The 20,171-nt window shown below is 41.3% G+C and overlaps 1 protein-coding gene across 1 annotated transcript in view; it reads right to left on the reverse strand.

The window, feature by feature from the left end:
- LOC308385332 (uncharacterized protein) overlaps positions 1–19,816 on the reverse strand; it is a 63,957-nt gene extending 44,141 nt beyond the window's left edge. The window contains exons 1-3 of the mRNA XM_080864182.1: positions 18,495–19,816; positions 17,920–18,012; positions 15,864–16,045 (exon numbers count right to left, since the gene is read on the reverse strand). Coding sequence (XP_080720308.1) covers positions 15,864–16,045; positions 17,920–17,981 — 244 coding nt within the window. The 5' untranslated portion in view covers positions 17,982–18,012; positions 18,495–19,816. The remainder of the gene's footprint in view (positions 1–15,863; positions 16,046–17,919; positions 18,013–18,494) is intronic.
- Positions 19,817–20,171: the final 355 nt, after the last annotated feature.

Consider the following 20,171-nt stretch of genomic DNA (forward strand, 5'->3'; position numbering starts at 1 on the left):
TTTTGGTTACATTTTTTTCTATCCCTGTATAAAATAATCAGTGTTTATCTCAGGTTAATCTGCATGCCAGTAATTCAAATTGGTCTCCTAGGCAAACCTGTGTATCTGGATAAGATCAAACATGAAAGACAACAGATTCCCATATGAACAGATGGTAAGGGCGATCTGTTAGCCGCTCAAAGATCCGACAGCAGCTTCAACTCAAGTGCGACACACTGACAGACACAATCAGTATTCGCTGTTGCTGCATGTTTGTGTGTGTGCGCGCATCTATGTGTGCGTGTGCGCATGAGAGCGGGTATTTATAAAACTATCACCACATTATCATGCCTAAGACATGTGAGCAGGCGCGGCATCTTCATCCTTAATTCGTTTAGGACATATTGAGGTCATTTTCCCCGGGTTTACACAACATTGCGTGAGAAGGGAAGGGTATCTGGTGGATCCAATTGCCCTCTGTGAGGGCGGCAGTGCCTCCATGAATGTGGCCTTTGAGTGGCGAGAGACCAGTAGACATGTAGACAGCCTGTACTTACTGTATGTGGGAAACAGGCCTGATGCGACTTCAAACGTCCACAATGATGTTATTATGGTGCCCCCCCCCCCCCCACCACCACCACCACCACCACCCAACCCCCCCCTCCTCCCTGAAGACTGTTTCCTTCTCTCTCTTCTTTCTGAGAACTTGTTGCTCATGAGTCACAAGGAAGGAGTCTCCAGTGATCTGTTGTTTATCCTCATATTACTCATGGTAGGATTTGGACGAATTCCCGCTTCAATTTCAAATAAGATGTTTTTTTGTTATCACTCCCTCTAGAGATGGAAACTGAATTATCGCTATGACAATCCCCTTTTCTCCCCCTGTCCCGTGGCCAAACTGCATTTACAGCATTTATTTCAATGAGCAAAAGAATGCGCAGAACATTGGGCATCATGGCCATGTGGTTTTCAGCAGAGGTGGGGGGGAGAAAGTCATCCCTGTTTTTAAAGGTAAACAGGGATAATTTAGTAGGGTGTAATGGAAAAACACATGAAAAAGTTCTGCTGTGATAATTTGGCTGTTTTTAAAGCGATAACCTTAACCAACCCTAGCCACAAAAAAAAGCATTTCACATCCCTTCATCCTTAAGTGGGCTGTCTATATCGTTGAGCCAAGATTATATATAACACAGCTTCTCAGTAAAGATTTGAGAGGCAATCATTTCTAAGTGGTAGCAAAATTTAACTTTATCCCCAAGCAAAACCAAACTTTTTACAATATTTTGGTTTGCCACAGTAAAAGTATGTGAAAAGAGCTTCTCTGAACTTGTATCAGACAGCTACGGACGACGAGTGGATGTGACTCAGCTTTGATTTTTGTGCTATATTTACTCGGGCTTTCAGCCTCGGTGCGGGCTGTCATATCAACATCTTCTGGGTGTCAGAATCTGTGCTGGGCCAGGCTGACTTTTGACAGCAAGAAAGTGGGTTAAACATCAGAATGGCTTTTTTTTAAGTCACATTAATTTGTCAAAATTTTGCCTTCTTGAGTGTTAGGTGCTGTAAAGCAAACAGAGGTGATGATGTCTTTCTTCTTGTCTCTTTATCTTGTGTTAAGCTTTTCTATAGTATATCATAAACATATGCATGTGTTTCATAAAGCAGAGTCATCAAACAGAGAATCTGAAAGGGGAAGTCTCTGCATTGTGGCTTTAACAGTACACAAACATGCCAACACACCACTCACTTTTCCCATTAATCTTCCAGCGCTCACACTAATTGTGATTCCACATTGCATGTATTAATTTAGACACGGAGCCAAGAAAAGCACTGAGCTCCGTTATAGTCGAAAGAATCCTGTGTAAGAAATCAAATATGATTGAAAAATTATGGGAGTGGTGTATGAAAAATAAACATGAGTGGAAGCCACTTCCAGCTCTATATTTGACAGATGACAGTGTATGAAAACACAGATCAGACAGCGTCGGGGCTCCGGCTAGATAAATGTGACCACATTTGTGTGTGGGGGGAGGTTTTATGTGTGTTGTGTGTGTGATGCATATTTAAAACGTTTGCAATTTGATGATGAAAACAAACCCTGGCACATTAGCATGGATAATTTCCCAGCTCCGCACGCAAACTTAGAGCAGGGGAGGGCCCCAGTGTGAGAGTGTGTGTCTGTGTCAGTCTGTGTGTGTGTGTTGCTGTGGGTGAAGCCAGCAGCTGTTTAAATCCACTCTAACAGTGCTCTCTCCACAACATGCCAATTTAAACAATCCTCAGGGACAGAAACAGTCCAACGCTTCTCTTCACCATCACTTTGTCATTTTCGCTCTTTTTCTCCTTCCTCTTCTTTTTTTTTCATGCTGTTGAAACTATTCGCCGTGCGCAAGTTTCACAGCGTAAATCGCCTACATTGCTGCGGTATACATGATGAGCTCATGCACCTGATTTGACTTGATCTCTTTGCTCACTGTCATGTACTGTCTTTAAGAGCTCATGCCGCCGTGCCTGATGAATAATAAGTCATGAGATCAGTCCTGCACTTATCCCTGGAAGGTCCAGAGCCTCGCTGCCTGTGGCTCCACTTCTACTAAGGTCACGAACCATGGTGACGGGAAACAGCCGTGCCCAAGTATTTATTACATAAAAAGATCCTATTTAAGTAGAAAAGCCCAGTTTTGCTCCTTGCTCAAATATTTCAATACTGCAGAAGCTTGAATGGAAAGTGGCGCTCAAGAGACAAATACTGAGAAAGGTTCAGTTAAAGTGCGAGTGATGCTGTGAAGTAAATGTGCACTACAAGGCTGAGTACAAAGTTAGATTTTAATCACTGAAAGGAGCTGAAATGTTAGCTTAAGGAGAGAAACTGACACGGACGTCGTATAAAGTGAAGGAAAACACGTATGTCGTATCAAGCACGTAGGTGAAAAGACGGCGTCAGCTGAAGCTGGCCAGAGTGCAAACAATGAAAGCAGCTGTAGTAAAAAACAAAGGAAGTTTGTGAAAAAAACCTTCAGAAAAGCTGAAGGAGGCTTGTTTTTGGTAGCAGAGATCTGACACCCGCAAGGATTCAACGCGTCAGCTGAAGCTGAAGCGTACTTTAAAGAGATGAAAGGAGTGGAGATGAAACACTAAAGAGAGTACCAGCTCCTCACTAAAAATATTTAAATCTCCTTTAATATAGCATTAACACTGACAGGCTTTAAAAAAAATGTGTGTTAAAGAATCATTAAGTGATGGGAAAAAGAGTAGCTTTTATATTTTTATTCACAGGCATGTATTTGTAGACTCCTTCTTAAAGAAATAGTTCAAATTCCTGCCTTAAAAATCAAATAGTGTAAAGACCAGAGTGAACCAAAGCAACTCCCCTCAAGATAAAACTGCAACGCAGCTGTTAAAAATAGCATCCTTCCCCTTCATTATTCAGTTATTACATCTTTTATGCTTTTATCCTTTTCTCTTCTTTATTTTCAGTTGACACTGGAAAGTTCAGAATGCCCAGAAAGCCCCAGACAGCTTTCACCATGAACTCCCACAGTGGGCCTTTGGTTTGCTCGTGATGTTAGTGAAAACCTCCAGTGGGGCCCAGTGCGTCCAGCAGCTTCCTTAACAGGAAAACTGCCCTGGTTTCAAGCTCTGCAGAGGAATTAACTACTGTGAACCCAGTTACAAATAAAGCAAACACTTGTTTGAGTTTCCTGCTTTAACAGCATCTCGCTAAAGATTTTGCAAAGTCTGTGTTAAATGTGCGGTCGTGCTACATTATAATCCCCACTTTAGCTCTTCTGAATAACTTTACGATGTCGTGTCAAGTCCAGTTAACACTCTGGGGATGCGAGATGAAACTCCCTGCCCTGCTGATAGTCTTGTTTGCGCACACATGCACACAAATGTGCACATCCCAAATAAATCCCGGTAAGCATTAGGGCCCCCGTCACAGCTCTGTTTACTGTAGAACACTTAAGATATACCTTCCTTTCTCCTGGCTAACAAATAACACCCGGAGGGCTTGAGGGCTGAGCCAAGCACAAGTCACGCAACTGCCTCTCTCTCTCTCTCTCTCTCTCTCTCTCTCACTCAGTTGCTTCTTCCCTCCCACACACACACACACACACACACACACACACACACACACACACACACACACACACACACACACACACACACTTTCATCTTCCTGACTGACTGAATACCTGGCTGCCTTGGTGAGACATTTGCCCCTGCAGAGCCTTCCCCCTTTAACAATGCGCCTGGACGCTGTCAAGTCACAGACGATTCTGCAGCTGTTAACTGATGTTCAGCTTCCCTTCGTCTTTCTTTTGCTTTGGCCGTGTACAAGTGAATGCATGTGCGCATATGTGTGTGTTTGTGTCTGTGAGAGATAACGCGCCCTACCATTACCCTCGTTCCCTCTCACTGTACCCTCTGCTTGCGTCTATTTCCAAACTAAAAATATTTTGTCAGGCTCACTCATTCGATCATAATTCGGCAGAGAGCAGGAGTTCACTCAGAGTTCAGTCTGCTCTGGGTGCGCAGAGTGCAGCAACGGCCTGCCAGCCAATAAAAAAAAACACACACACAAACCCTTTTAAACACCCTCTTGCATCACATTCTCTTGTCCTCTTTGATTAGCTCTTACTATGCCCTTTCTCACTGGAATATATGCCTTTTATAGGAAGATGTTTTCGCTTAGTATTATTTCAATTTGTATGGTTGAATCTGCAACACACTATGTAATTCTGAAAAAAAATCTTCCCCCCTCTGAAAGCTTCTCCAAATAACCCTAACTTTATATGACATGATCCAAGGAACTATTTTTCTATTTTTACTCAGGCTGCTGTTTTTCCCATATCACATGCTGATGAAAGGGGACCTCATCTGGCTGACGGTAGTTAGCGTATCGAGCTGTATCGGGTCAGATGCCACCTTTGGTTAGTGATCTTTCCAACCGCATGGAAACATATCGATTTACATTAGGGAACAACAGCAGGGACCGGGTCTGGGCATTGTTGCACACTGAAGCATGCTTCAATTAAGATAAATGGAGGTGACAGACAAAACAAACGGTCTGATGTACAGTATGCTCGGGAGACCAGAGCATAGACACAGCCTGACGACATGTCGTACACGTGGTAGTCGTGCCATGCCACGATCGTTATCACTAATATTGCTTATAACGAGCATATGCTTTGGCTCCTTTGCATTTAATCCTCAACGCATTGCTTCTGGTGCTTGTAGAGCGTTACCAGGTTCAGGAGTCTGTAATGACGATGCATTTAGGCGCATCTGTGGACTACATGTGTGTTTGTTGAATTTGACCTTAATTGTGTTATTTTGATATTTATTACCAGATTTTCTTGGCATAACATTGACCACTCATTCACTAGCAACTGTAAAGAGTCTCTCAGTTTGCCATCAGGCACTCCCTGTGGTCAGTCCATGAAAGCAGGATGCTTTGATTCCTGCCTTAATATATATATATATATATATATATATATATATATTTTTTTTTTTTTTTTTTTTTAATTCTTTATTTTTTTCTTAGTTCCCTACCAGCAGTGTTGCAAAATCGATTTAGTTTCTGAAATCCGGTAATTCCACAATAAACACATGCAAGACTTTTACAGGAAGACGTTCTGTTGAAATGCTCGCATGCCACAAAAGAAAAAACCAAATAAACAAAAAAAGCTTAATGAGTTATCAAATGGGCTTTCAACATGTGGCTTTAGGAAGTAGTAAACCTGTAAGCCATATTCCATGTTTGCAGGGACATCAACATTGTCTATTTGTTTGTTTTGTGAAAGAATTAGCATAAATTGGCATTTCAAAAATATTTAATCTAATCCAAAAATGAAAAAGGGTAAAAGGTTGCAAAGCATTGCAGGAAATGCCTGCTTGTAACAATAAATAAATAAATGGCACAGTGCAAACCCAAAGAAAAAAACGCTTTTTAATGAGAAATAAGTCTGCCAACAGCGTTACCATACTGTTACTGTAGATTCACTGCACAACCAGCAATCTTTAAATACCATTGACTTCAGAGTAGCATGTTAACATTTCTAATGGCATGCAATAATATTGTAAACAATGTAAAACACCAGCTGGGCTATGTCAGCGTGTTTGTAGCTGCGCTGCTTCCTTAAAGTGCTCCCATAATATTATTATCATCTTAATCTCCAGGGGCTTTGGGTTGCTTGCTGCCTCCCTCCTTGCCCACCCGCCCCCCTCTACCCTCGCTCAGGCTGCGTATCGCACTAAGCGGTAGTTGTGACAGTGATTACACTAGACAGCTTCAAACAATAGTGTTGGGCCAACAAAGGCTGCTGCTCCCTCTGCATGAGCCCTGACTGTCTATTCACACTCACTCAAACTGAAACACACACTCTACCCGTCAGTCAGCATGCAGGCACGCACACACACACACACACACACACACACACACACACACACACACACACACACACACACACACACACACACACACTTACACCTCCCATTGCTGAATGGTCTCCACTAGCTGTTACAGTTGGCGTCTAACGGGGCTCCTATTCTGCATTGATTTGAGCAATTCACTTATGGCCTTCAGTGATCCCAGGGGACTCTTGGGGGGCCCCCCAGGCCTACAGACTCCAACTCCACTCAAGTGAGTTCAGTGTCTCTGGCACAAGAGGCCAAGCAGAGACAAAGCCAGTGTCATGCTTTAGATTCAAGCAACTAATGAGTTAACTGTGAGGATGCTGAATGCGTACGGCGACATTTCCATTCATGGTTTTTGACATATACAAGGGATTAGCATGGCTGGCCAGTCGCACTACTTAACAGCTATTGTGTGGCTGATTACTGCAAAGGGGGGGGAAACACATGCACGAGGGTGGGAGAGAGAGCTGACATGCAACTAATGCGCTGCTGAACACAGACTCAATGGGCAGACAATACCTCTATGTTAGCCATAAAACTACTCAAAGCTAAAAATATGCACGCATCCAGGGCAATTTTTCTTTTACAAATTGCCTGGATTATGCAATAAAAATGGTATCACCCACTTAAGGTGCTTATCCCACCTAAAACTATTTGATTAGTGTGATTTTAATGGTGAGCTTAATGGCAAAAAATGTTAAAATTAGTCCAAAGATTGGGACAATAACAGACTAGTTTAAGTTGGAGCGGACACCCTGTAATCTCTTATGTTGTAAAGTAAACAGTAAAAAACACTAACAGTCAGTCAGAGCAATTCCTTATCTTGGATTAGATTTTTTGATCTACAAGTTTTCTACCAATGGGTGCTAGGGAAAGTTACATGGGTAAAAGTGCTCACATTAAAAAACAAAGACTGTCAGTAGAAGTATCTTTGTCACTATACTGTGTATAAATCCTTCTGTCAAACCCTTTCCCCATCAAACCAGCTGGATTTTTGCATGCCAAAATAAATGGAAAGAATGATAAGAACATGAGCACAGGCTCATAACAGTGAGAACACCTTAACATTTACACCGGAAATGTATTAAGGGGCCATACATCTACCTTTGTATACAGACATCGCATGCAAAGGAAAGAGGAAGAAGAAAAAAGCCTGACCACTGGCATTTAGCTCGATCACGCACTCCTCATGAAGCAAAAATGGAGACGAGAGGTGAATTTCTTCCAAAGAGGTCAGAGAAAATTACAGGAGGGCAGAACACAACAAAGGGGGAAAGAGGAGAAGACAGAGATAAAAAGAAAGAAATGTTGGGCAAAGAAAAAAGACAGGGATGGGTAGAAAAGAAGGGGTGGGGGCTCTGGTGGATGTGTACCCTCATTTGAAGATGATAATCTTGCACAAGAGCAAATTTTGTCGGCTTCAACAGCACACACGGAGATGTTTTGACCCATTATCTCCATGGATGCTCGTAATCAATACACACAAGTAGCTCTTCTGAGGATGTACTGATGTGTGCTGATCGGAAAACGATGAGTAGCTGCATGAAACGCTTCAATGAATTGTCCAGAAAAAATAATTGTGAGAATGGAAGCTGCTGGCTCGAGCTCTGGTTACTGTGTGTCACGAACGCTCAAAGGAAGCTTTTGTCCACTTTCAGAAACATGGCGTTCACACCATCACCTCTCACTCTCCTACTTTTGCTCCTACTTTTAGAAAGTCTTGGAATCCAGCAGCTCGGCATGAACTGGAGATTTCATGCAGCTGACATCAGCAGAGCAGTCAGTCTGTATCCGTCTTAAGGCTTGTTGCGACATGTGACATTTAACTGGCACGAACGGCAGATTCATGTTAACGTCCACGCTAACATTTTATTGCTTCTGATGCACTTAAACATTTAAATATACGCAAACATGGCATCTTAAATCAGCTCGTAAGACTTGCTTTAGCTACTCAAGAAGTCAAGAGTCAAAATAAATGAATTAATAAATAAAAGGGGTTTAATAGAGGGTTTAATTGGAGATAATTTATTTGAATTTTAGGAGCACGACCACACCTCCATACACTTTTTTTGGTTCTCTGACTATACAGGACCCGCCGTTCCAGCTAGTGAAGTGTTTATTTAAAACACACGCGCGCACACACACAAAAACTATAGATAAATACAAGATGAATATCGAGCTGAGCAGCAAAACCAGTCAGTGTATATGCCCTCAAGCTAACGTGTTCAACATCTTCATGTTGACATTTCACGGGTATAATTTATAACAATGCCCAGCAGCTGAATCATTAACAGACACCAGCGTTTCAGTGACAGGAATATCTTCTTCTTCTTTTTTTTAAACCAAACAAATAAAAACATTTCCAAAAAGTTGGGATGGTGTGTAAAAATGTAAATAAAAACTGAATGAAATGACTAGCAGATGAGATGGTTTTTTACTATTTAGCACTTTCTGCGCGTCCTGAGGGGACTTACTGCTGAGAGCAAACTATTTGAGGCCTCTAGTAAAACCGCTGTTTCTTTTTCTTTTTTTCTTTTTACATCTTTTATGTGGGTGACATTCTGATGTTGTAGTATCTACAAAATGTGGTTTGGCATTGTTTTGCTAAAATAAGCAAAGCCTTCCATGAAAAAGAAACCTGCATATATTACTCCAGACTGTTATATATATCGTTTAGCATTGATGAAGGCTTCGCAAAGGTGCAAGTTACTGAGCTTGGGCTCAGACGAGACAGTGGCTTTTCTTTGTTTCTACATGCTTTTAACTTGAATTTATAAAAACACTGTTAGTTTTCAGAACTGTTCCCAGGCTCGTGCTGGGGTTGCCACATTAGAAAAGTGTCGGTTTTTAATGCTTGTCCAAGGATCACTTCATTCAATATTGGTTCTCGGCCTTCTCCCTTGTGTACAGAGATTTATTTAGCCTCTCTGAATCTTTTAATGATATTACGTACCACCGATAATGAAATCTTTGCAATCTTATGTAAAAAAACATCAGTCTATCTGAGCACCACAGGGGTGAAAACGCCAGCCCACCTTTACTTCTGAAACACTGAGCCTGTCTGTAATGTCTTTTTATACTCGCTTATGTTCCTAAGCTGTTCTCAGTTAACCTTGTTTATTAAGAGATGTTCCATCGCAATTACAGGTTACAGTTGCTGGGGCTTTTCAAAAATATTTTCTGTATGGTAAATGGTAAATGGCCTGTATTTATATAGCGCTTTACTAGTCCCTAAGGACCCCAAAGCGCTTTACATATCCAGTCATCCACCCATTCACGCACACATTCACACACTGGTGATGGCAAGCTACATTGTAGCCACAGCCACCCTGGGGCGCACTGACAGAGGCGATGATGATGATTACACAAATCTTTAGGTTTGTAGCTGCCAAGTCCGCAACATTTTTGAAATTAAAAAACAGGAATAGTCTAGACAGGATAGACAGATTAAGGCACAAATATGTGTGTTGAGTCTAGGATGCTAACATCTACAGACCCATAGATCTGTACTGCGCTGGACTAAATGGGTCAAATACAAATTGAACAAGCTATTGATACTTTCTAATAGCCTGGTTTAAAAAAGGGAACAGCTGTGAACACCGGAAATTTTTTTGGAGAAAGCTTTTTGTTTCCTAAACCGCAATAAACTGACCACATGCTGACCTTTCTGTTGCTAAACCTTTTCAGTTCATTTACAGTCTGCTCAGATCACCGATTTGTCTCGGACTCTGCCTCGCCATCTTGTCTGCCTTTGGGTTGCAAAGTATTAAGGAAGGAAAGAGTGTGGGGTCACTCCGAGTTTGGTAAACACAAAGTCCATCTGTAATGTGACCTGATACACATTTTCACCCATGGGCAAAGACTCCATTCACAAACGGCTATCACGCAGCAGCACTTCCCTCTTTGGGAAATCAAATGGTCCGCACTTTTATTACCCGGATTTGATACAGACTTGACATAAAAAGGATTAACCCAATTAGCAATGAAGACCGGGCTTACGTCCGTGAAATTCTCCAAAATTAGGAGGTGATCTAATAAGAACCTGATTGTTTTGTGCTGTTCCATCCTTCCTCATTTGCACGGCGAGTTACAAAACTGTCTCCTGTCTGCTGGTTGACGTCACAAATGGTGTGCGCCTGGCGTGAGTCTGTGGGTTCTGTGGTCTTTTTTTCTCTTCCTCTTTTATTATAGCTCAGCCAGCATTTAGAGTCAGACAACACGCATATATAAACCTGTCTGCTATTAGCAGATCTGCGCATTGATGGCTGGTAAACAAAACTCAGTATACCAGCGGGATGGTGGGCACATCCCAACTTGCCGTAAACTGGTAGACTTGCACTGAAGTCTCTCGTTACATTGTCTGGGTATGTTCTCATACGCTGTCAACACCCCGACCGGACGACAGCTATGAGGGACAGTTGGGTTTTAATTAAGGACTTCCAGAAACACACACGCACACAGATTTCTAAATATACTTCAATGCAGTGTGGATACATTTACACCGCAGGTATTTATATTTGGACTGAAATCTGTTTTTGGTGGTAACATTAGGGAGTGTTATGACATGCCCTCCTAGACAGTGCTAAGTTTTCAGATCAGATGATTTAGCTTTACAGGTTGCTGAGAACTGTGTGTAGAGGCTTTTTTATTTCTAGAATTAAAGAGAAGGATCCATTCTAACTCTGCTGACTCTATCTATATTCAGTATTTATCATGTTTTCGATTAAAAAAAAGATTTTGTAGTTGTAACTCCTTTAAGTACCAAGAAAGATGCAGAAAAACTATTAAAATAACTGTTGTTCTACCAAACTTTGTGATAGTTTTAGTTGTTTTTCATAAAGTTGATTGCCGGCATGAGGCACGAAGGCATGAAGCAATATATCCTTGGCAGGATTGCAGATGGATTTAAAAACAAAACAACACACACACAAATCCTATAAGCACACTGGATATCATTCGGTGATTATATTTTAAAGTGCAAACAACTTCCCTGCTGCATCGAAAGTACATATTGGCCCCAAAAAGTTCATTTTTGTCCTGTTCACACCACAGAAGAACTGTCTAACTAACTAACAACTGATACATATCTGCATTATCCATACAGATTTAATATAGGTTTGATAGTCTACGTGGTAGATCTGAGTACAGAAAAAGGCTGCAAATAATAGCACGCAGGAAACGAGTGTGGCATAATTAACTGTTTATTTCCAGAGGTTCAGTAGCAAAAGGTTTAAGATCATATTTATTCAATGCCATGTTCTCTGGTTAGGAGAACGCTTCCTGATACAGTCAGGTGTCTATTCTTGGTTACTGGGAAAGTGTGGTGGTCTTAGAGCCTTGTTTGCAGGCACAAAACACCAAGAGAAGTTTCAGGACCAACTGAAACAGTTTTTTTCTTCACACAATTCACGTTTGAAAATGTTCCGCTCGATCGGAGACACGCTGATGTGGAACGTGGCTGCAACAGTATTTCAACCACAAGCTGCACTCCAACTTGCAAACGTGTGACCACATTATAAGCAAACAAAGACCACAAACAGAGCATAATGATCCCTGACATTTTTAAAATATAAGTCGTACCAACAGCTAGTATTAGTGCATTGTTATGAATTACATCAACCGATATAAAACCCATAACAGTGCAACGCATTCAGCCCTAGTTATTAGAGAGGCAGCATGTGCATTAGCAAAGAAGATGCTGCCCAGTTTATTATTATCTCTAGCTCTGTTGACTTTCCACTCTCATTAAAGGCAGATCCAATTCATATCTTCTCAGAGGAAAGTGGGGGTGAAGAGTAATAAAGGAAAAAGAAAAGTTATTGAACACCATTAATCAAAGCGATGACTCCTCATCCAGCTTTATTTTATCAGGATCCCTTTAATGTCATTGATATAGAAAAATACAACCCCCTGCCAGCATCTCTCAAAAAGGGAATGTTCCCTTTAAGAGTTGCCTTTAATTACCTAATCCCTGAAAAAAATGCAGCAACCTTATTAAAATTAAAAAAAAAAAAGAACAAGAATATTCTACTTTAAAATAATGAGAAACACAATCACACAAACAGGGTAAAACACATATGCACCGGAGGAGAAATACAGGCAATCGGGCCAGAAAGACAAATGAGGAGAGATAGTTAATCCTAAGGGTAAATATTTAACAAGCTCAGCAATTACAGCTAGGGCAGAGACCTAACATAGAAAAGAGCAGAATTACAACTGCTGACTGTCAGCTCTCACATACGTTCATGCGGACCTACCTGATTGGACATCTGCCTAAAAAGGCAGGAAAAAAAGCCTACTCTGGCCTTTAATCAAATTTAAATGAAAAACATGGGACAAAGAGTTCCACGCAGCTGTAGGCTACAAACTGATGACTTTCTTTCCTTTTTTAAAATTTATTTATTCTTATTATTTTTGTTATTTTTAAAGGAGAGCTTTGCCCCTCTGGGGCCATTTTCACTAGCTCGGCAAACTTTACTGCTAGAGTAATGGTTTATGGAAAGAGGAGAATATGACTTTTTGCCGTGTCCCGTCTCGACTCGGGGAAAAATGTGGCAGCAGAACTCAACTTTAACAAAGAAAATGAAACTAGGCCACCAGTTTTCAGTTTTCACATGGATGTCAGAAGACGGGTACATTTTATAAGTTTATAATAATCAATTAAGTAATATTTACTTACAATGTGCCTTTCACAGACAAGGGGTCACAAAGAGAGTAAAATAAATCAGTAAAAGTACCAACAAAACAAACCTGCTTAAAAAAAATAATTTTTAAAGGGCAAATGCTTGCACAGTGGTGGTTTCCATTAGACAGTAGCTTCAACTCTAAAGTTACATTTCTAACAGTGTCCCTTATTTTCTTATCTGTAAAAACATTTGGTTGTTAGGCCCGCTTGTGAAAACGTTCCTGTGCCATGCATCTGTCTACAAGCAGACAAAGAAAAAAAAAGTATAGAAATTGTTTATGTATGCAAAATACTTTCACTCTTTATTTATTTATTTGCTAGTTTTTCCTCTATTATAGATGCATATGAAATAGTGCATGTAGTGATCTCAGTCATGGGCCTTTAAACAAATCATCTAAATTTCCAGTGAAGTTCTGATCCCAGTGGAATATGATGATCCAGGCGAGCTTTTTATTCTCACACACACACACACACACACACACACACACACACACACACACACACACACACACACACACACACACACACACACGTGGCCACATACTGTTCAATGAGCTCCACCTTCGAGTTGTCACGCAACAAAGACAACCACCATAGAATCTCAGGGAGCTTCCAGAACACCTGCTGCTGCACGGTTTCCCTCTCCTCCTGCCTGTCTGCACCTTTCAGCACACCTTGCATGACATACCTGAATAGTCTCAGATCAAGTTGATAAACTTATGCTTTTGCAAAGATAAATGGTATAACTGTAGTCAAATTTCCCACCCACTGCTGTATCTGAACAAACTGAAAAGGATATCAGCCATAGCTCAGCTCAGTAGCAGCTTCACACAGTCCCTCCGGTGGAAATACAGAGTAACTGCACCTTAAAAAGTCTGCGCTTCCCCCAGAAAAAGTGGTTATAAGAACAAATGAAACTTAAGGTTGCTGGTTTCATGCTTTCATAATGTGTTTTCGTCTCAATGACTCACTTTTGAAATGAAGAAAGAAAAAAAGAAACAGACAAATATGACGGTCGCTGAAAACCACAGGGAGGATGTGGAAACTTACTTGTTCATCTCCAGATTTATCTGGAAAAGCTCTGATCAACACTCCATGTGTAAATATCAGTGGAAAGCCCGAACGAGTTTATCAAATGAAGGAGGGCAAGACATTCCACATGTATACCAACTCAAATCGCACTAATTAATCTCATTACCAGAGCATCAAAAGACAGATAAGCCGGTCACAACTGCCACTGATAACAAGGCACCCAGCAGAGGTGGGGAAAACAGACAGAAGCCTTGGCGTGAACGCATCTTCAAAGAGTTCGGAATAAAGGATCTTAAATGATCTTTTCCACATTTACCTTTTTTGTAATGCTTAAAAAAACCCTGCACAGATATATTCAAGAAAACTCCCCCTTGTGAGCGTAGTTTTCACCCTGCAGCGTTGCCACTCAAGCCAACGGCTTCTGCACACCTTTCAACACTTGCACCAGCCTCCACACATGACTGAACTGAACCGTCTCCTTCCCTTTGCAGCTCTCAGATGGCATCGACAGTCCTCGGCATCACTCTTCGTTAAAGCGGTGGTTGTGGTCTTTATCTCTGCGTGAGCCCTGATCTGGGAAATGCCCCTTTAATAACTCCATTCAGCACCTGCCTGCCAACTTTGTGTGGTGGCTAAGCTGAATAAGGCAACAAATGATCGAGGTTAAGCGTCAGAGGAGGATCAGGAGGAGGAGGAGAAGGTTAAAGACTAGCTGCAAAACTTTGAGGACACCAGAGCCTCACAAATTCATCTGCCGTCTCCTCGAAGAGAGCTTTCAGTGAGAATTTTCTTTCAGCCCCGAGGGCAGGCTAGGTAGTGAACCTCTCGGGAGCTCCGCTGCTGCTGCTTCTTCACTGCCCTGCCTTTCCCTTTTATCCTACTAATGCTTTTTCTCCTTGCAAGAGTGCTCGTTTTTTGTAATAATAAAAAAGTGCCTCTTGTTTCTAGGCCTGTCACATCCAGCTGTGCCAGTAGCTGCTGTGTTGATAAGGCAGCTGCCAAGGCCACTGGCAACAAAATACTTTCTAAAGCAGCGCATAAATATTTGAAGCAAATCGTGGAGGAACACGAGGAGAGGACGGGAGGCATTCAATTGACAGTGGGAGGGTGGGAAAACTCAAAATGCCTTCTAATTACATGCGTTTAAAAGAGATAAAGGTCATAATAGTTATTTGCGGTTCCTCGTATCTAGAAAGCATTTTCACATCGTAAATCACTGTAATCTGAAGTGTAATGGCAACATGCACAGATCTTCTTATCTACGTTTTTGCTACGGAGCCTTGGGGAATCTCACTCCTGAGGCCGACAGAAAGAGTGCACAGATTATTCCAACACACTTTTTTTTAGCTCAGTATTCTGACATTTAAAGCCTTTGAAATTACAATTTACATGTCAAAGTGTTGCAAAACACTATGCATTCTTTCCATCTGCTGAAAGGAAGACATTACTACCTATAGTTCTGTTACCACTATTTCTGTGTTTGCATAGTAAAAGTGAATAGGTCACAACCCTCCGCTTTGCTCCAATAATGTCCAGGTAACTGAATCAGAAGTGGACAACAGAGGCCTCTATGTTCATATGCAAAAAAAACAAAACAAAACAAAACAAAGAAGAAAATTTAAAGCTATTTATTGGCCTGACCCACATCCACTCAGGAGCTTCCAGCTAACTCAAAGCCACACACTTCCACATAAGCAAAATACCTAAACCACTACTGCAACAATGCCGCCTTTTGTACCTCCTTTACCTTGGAAGAAACTCTTGACGCGGAGGTAGGAAACAGCAAGACGGAGCACTGACAGCTTGTCCAGCTTGGAGATGACATCTGGGGGGAATGGCAGCAGGCTGGCCAGGCGGTCCAGTTCAGCATTCAGCCTGTCCCGGTGCCGCTTGGATGGGTTGGTTTTCTCATTGGCAGAGGATGGCTTCCTGATGATGAGACGGATATAAGGTAAAGACAGATCCCAGGTCTGAGAGGACATCGGAGTGTGTGTGTGTGTGTGTGTGTGTGTGTGTGTGTGTGTGTGTGTGTGTGTGTGTGTGTACGTGCGCAACACTCCCCAAAAGCGACAGCAGCAGCACGAAGAAGAGGATTAAGTTTGTTTAACTTCACTTGTTGGAGCTACGCTACTGGTGAAAGCAAAGACGGTGGAAACGACATGATGCAGGCCTTTTTTACAGGGCGCACACACACACTTGTTGATTGTATCAGTAATATATGAAGTATGAAGTGTGGCACCAAGCCAGTTTTTAACACGCTATACCGCAAAAACGCCAAAACACACTCATATCAACACAGTGTCAGACTCTCTGAGGTTACAGTAAAGTGATTACTGACTCACTGTTTGAAGACTTTTTTGAAATAGATACCTATTGTTTTTTTTTTTGCTAAATAGCTGTTCCTCATTTTGATGACACAAACAATAGGATGGTGTTTTGCCTTGTTTACGTATGGCAAGCATGGCAACTTGCAAACCAAGGACAGACACATGACCAGATAAACCACACAGTGTACGAGTCCGTTTTTCTTTAAAACCATAGTTCCTTTTGACTCAGCCTTCAACAACACAGCATGCACATCAATCATCTCTGCTTCCCTTTAAAAAAAAGAAGAAAAAAAAAGATGTGTGCATTCACCACCAGATAAAAGGAAGCGATTTGGGCATTTTTCTGATATCAAGCGTTTCTGTAGCTTTGTAGAGATTAAAGAGATTAAAGAGTAGCATTAAAGAGATGTGACATTAGAGGTACCGCACAGACGGCCCGATCTTTCCCTGAGAGCATAAAACTCTCCTAGTTATTTGTGAACGTTAGTATGGTGTACCACGGCTTTACCTTAACACGATCCACATACGCAACGGTCAGCTCTGATTTCCACAGCTGAGAGTTTAAACTTTTCAGCTCACGCTGCGCCGAGACGTTTACATTAACGGTCGAATATATTTTCCACTTGTTGCCAGTGAAAAAGTGCGTAAAGAAATATGTTTAAATGTCACGGTGTGGTCTAGACTACAGTTTAAATCGCCTGTTACTTACACAAACTTTGAGTTGCGCAAATTCAGTATTAAATAATAATTAAAACTTCCCTTTAACTATAACTCTAAATCCTCAAGACTCTAATGGCAGAATTAGCAGGCTCGGTTTGACGTGGCAAAGATTTCCCCCTTGTATTAGCAGCACTGTCAAAAACGCTACCGGCCTCGTTAAATTACCACTTCCCTCTTCAAAATCTTATACAACTTGCCAACCACTGCTCATGACGTCAGCTGACATAACTGTCCAACAAAAAGTATCCTGGCATTAAAAGCCTTGGACATTTAAAACAGTGAACGAATGATACCGTGACTCCTGTGACTGCATTAAAACTATTTTGAAAAGGACATGCAAGGGTTAAAAAAAAAAGAACCTGAAAAAATTCAATTAATTTTAATCATTGATCAATCAGCCCCATTTGTGCGTATTTGGAAACAAGTCCGTAGGAAACTTTGGACAGCTCACAGAGGGCAGTCAAATTCTAATTAATTAACTTTAAAGCAGGGTCTGCACCAGATCTGCTGACAGCAGTGTTAAATGAAAGTTGTGATAGATGTGAAGTCTTCTATTAAAACCCATACCAACTTGTGCTATAATTTTCACACCTTCATGCGAGAACCTCAATTACTTCCTGTCATTCATTATAACCTAGAATCACAGGGCAGAGAGAAGAAGTTTATTTTGAACCAACAAAAGTGTGCAGCCTCAGGAAACAATGACTGAACAGATGTGAACACATAAACAATAAATACTGAAGAGCGCTCCTTAACTGTTTCTGGATGGGCTTCCTCCTCTTTCTGCCCGCATACATGCAGTCTCCAGGAGGGATCATGATCTCGCGCTCCGTGGAGGTAACAGGTGCGCTGCGGAGGACACAGAATAACTTTACGTGAGGCTGGAGAAAGTACCCTGACCCACGCTGGAAGGGAGAGTGCATTCAAATATATACACACTCGCAGTTATATGTCACTGAAAAGTCCTCAGTTTGGAATAAATACGCAGGAAATTCCAGCATCCCTAAAAGTAAATACAACAATCCACTTAAAACAGCCTAAAGTGCTTTAAAGAAAAAAATATTAGGGAAATTGCAAAATAGGTTTAATATTTTTATTATTACTCGATAGTGATATAAAAAAAATAGCAAACATCTAATTGAATAAAACAAATTAACCAATAATAAAATACAAAAAAAGTAAAATAAATAAGTAGAGCACGCCGGTGCAACTTGGATAGCCTGTATGCAAAACTGCAGAAGACATGCTGAATGCTTAAAATCAGAAGAAAATTAAATAAAGAAACTGGAAATTTAAAATGACAAAAAAGCGCCACAAATGCGAGCACTGACCTGAGATATGTGCGGCTTTCTGTTAATTCCAGTATAGTGTTGGCTGTGGAGTCACATTCACTTTAAGTGCTGAAAAGAGATGCGTCTCCCAGGGTGCACCGACTCCCAGCGATAAATCCAGGGGAAATCAAATAAATCTGAGTGGTCCTGTATGAGCTCCGAGCTGATGTTTTCATCAGCTTTGCACTGCTCGGGGCAGATGTTGGCTGATGCTTTATACCCAATTGAGTCGCCTTCACTTCCTCGCGTTTCAGGTGGCGGATTCCTCTGAATGACATGTCGAGCTCTTCGCACGCAACTCTCTGCCTCACAAACACGGCGCGAGCGCACACACACTAGGCTTATGTTGCATTCAGGCCCTGTCTGAATTTGGCAAACAACTTGTTTTGTTTATGTATTTTAACATGGCGGTTTTTTTCGTAATTGAGTAAATAATTATGGATGAATAATAGCTGAATATTATTCAGTTTTTAGTTATACATGCGGGCTACTTTCAAGACTTGAAAGGAGCATGAAAAGTTACGTGTCGATAGGATTTTTTTCTGTATTCTGCAGAGCAGAGCTTCTGTTCGGTTTCATAAAATCACTAGAGATAAAAGCTAATGTCTACATTGTGGTGGTGCTATATTTGTTTAAATGTATGTGGTTTTTAGCACAGTTATTCGAAACTCGTGATATATTAGCAAATTTACGAAGAGTACTCAAATGCACCATTAGCCCAACCCGACCTGAGAGTAGTAGAGAGGGGAGGGGTCGCACGCGAAGGGCAGAGGAGGCACAAATCTGCCCCTTAAAACCGAGGCTGATGGTGGGTCAGGGCGCTCGCAGATCGGAGGGATTTAGCTAACTAAGGGCTAAAGGAGACGTACACATTTTGCAAAGAAACCCCAAAATATCAAAGTGTAATGTGCGCTGGACTGGACTAAGCCTTTTCTTACTAAATTAGCGGATGCAGCTTCCAGAAACGGGCTCTGCGGGACCGGTTTGGCCGCTGCGTCAAGTTTTGTACAGACCGACAGACGCCATGCTTACGCCGGAAATTAGGCGAATGCGTTGTCAAAATAAAAGTAACGACTGATCCGCTGGATTTCGCTTGTACAATCTCTGGAATTAAAGCCGAAACTAGTGAGAGGATTTTAAGCAAGATCGTTGATTCATATTCAGTCTGTTTTAATTAATGGAAAATTTCGAGTAAATGTGGTCTTTGTTTTAAACCGGAAACGCTTAAATCTGGACAACCTATCGGATTTATGATCCGCGTTTATATGTCAATTGGATATAATTATTGTTTATTTTTAAGTTAAAAAGAAATACATACGAAAGCAAGGCTTGCAGTGAAAGGTGGTTTCCAGGTTTTATTTTTGCTTGAACGAATCGTCCTTAAAAATAAAGAAAATCAGATTTTTCATTTGAGCTATATTATTTGTGGGCTATAAAACTATCACTACCCGCACAATGCTTACAAAACGAGGCAGCAAAGCAGAGTTTGCAAGGATTTGTTGCTGCAGAATCCCCCTCTCGGTCATATTTTGCATTACTGACGATGTCCTGTCAAATATCGCAATGAACATGTTTTAAACGTACTTGATGAATGTAGTAATGTATTCACTGATTAATCGTTGTTTGTGAAACTGTACCCTAATAAGTATACTGCCTCAATCTACTGTCACTGAAACG

Source organism: Rhamphochromis sp. 'chilingali' (assembly GCF_963969265.1).
Source record: "Rhamphochromis sp. 'chilingali' genome assembly, chromosome: 18".
In the NCBI taxonomy this organism is placed as follows: Eukaryota; Metazoa; Chordata; class Actinopteri; order Cichliformes; family Cichlidae; genus Rhamphochromis; species Rhamphochromis sp. 'chilingali'.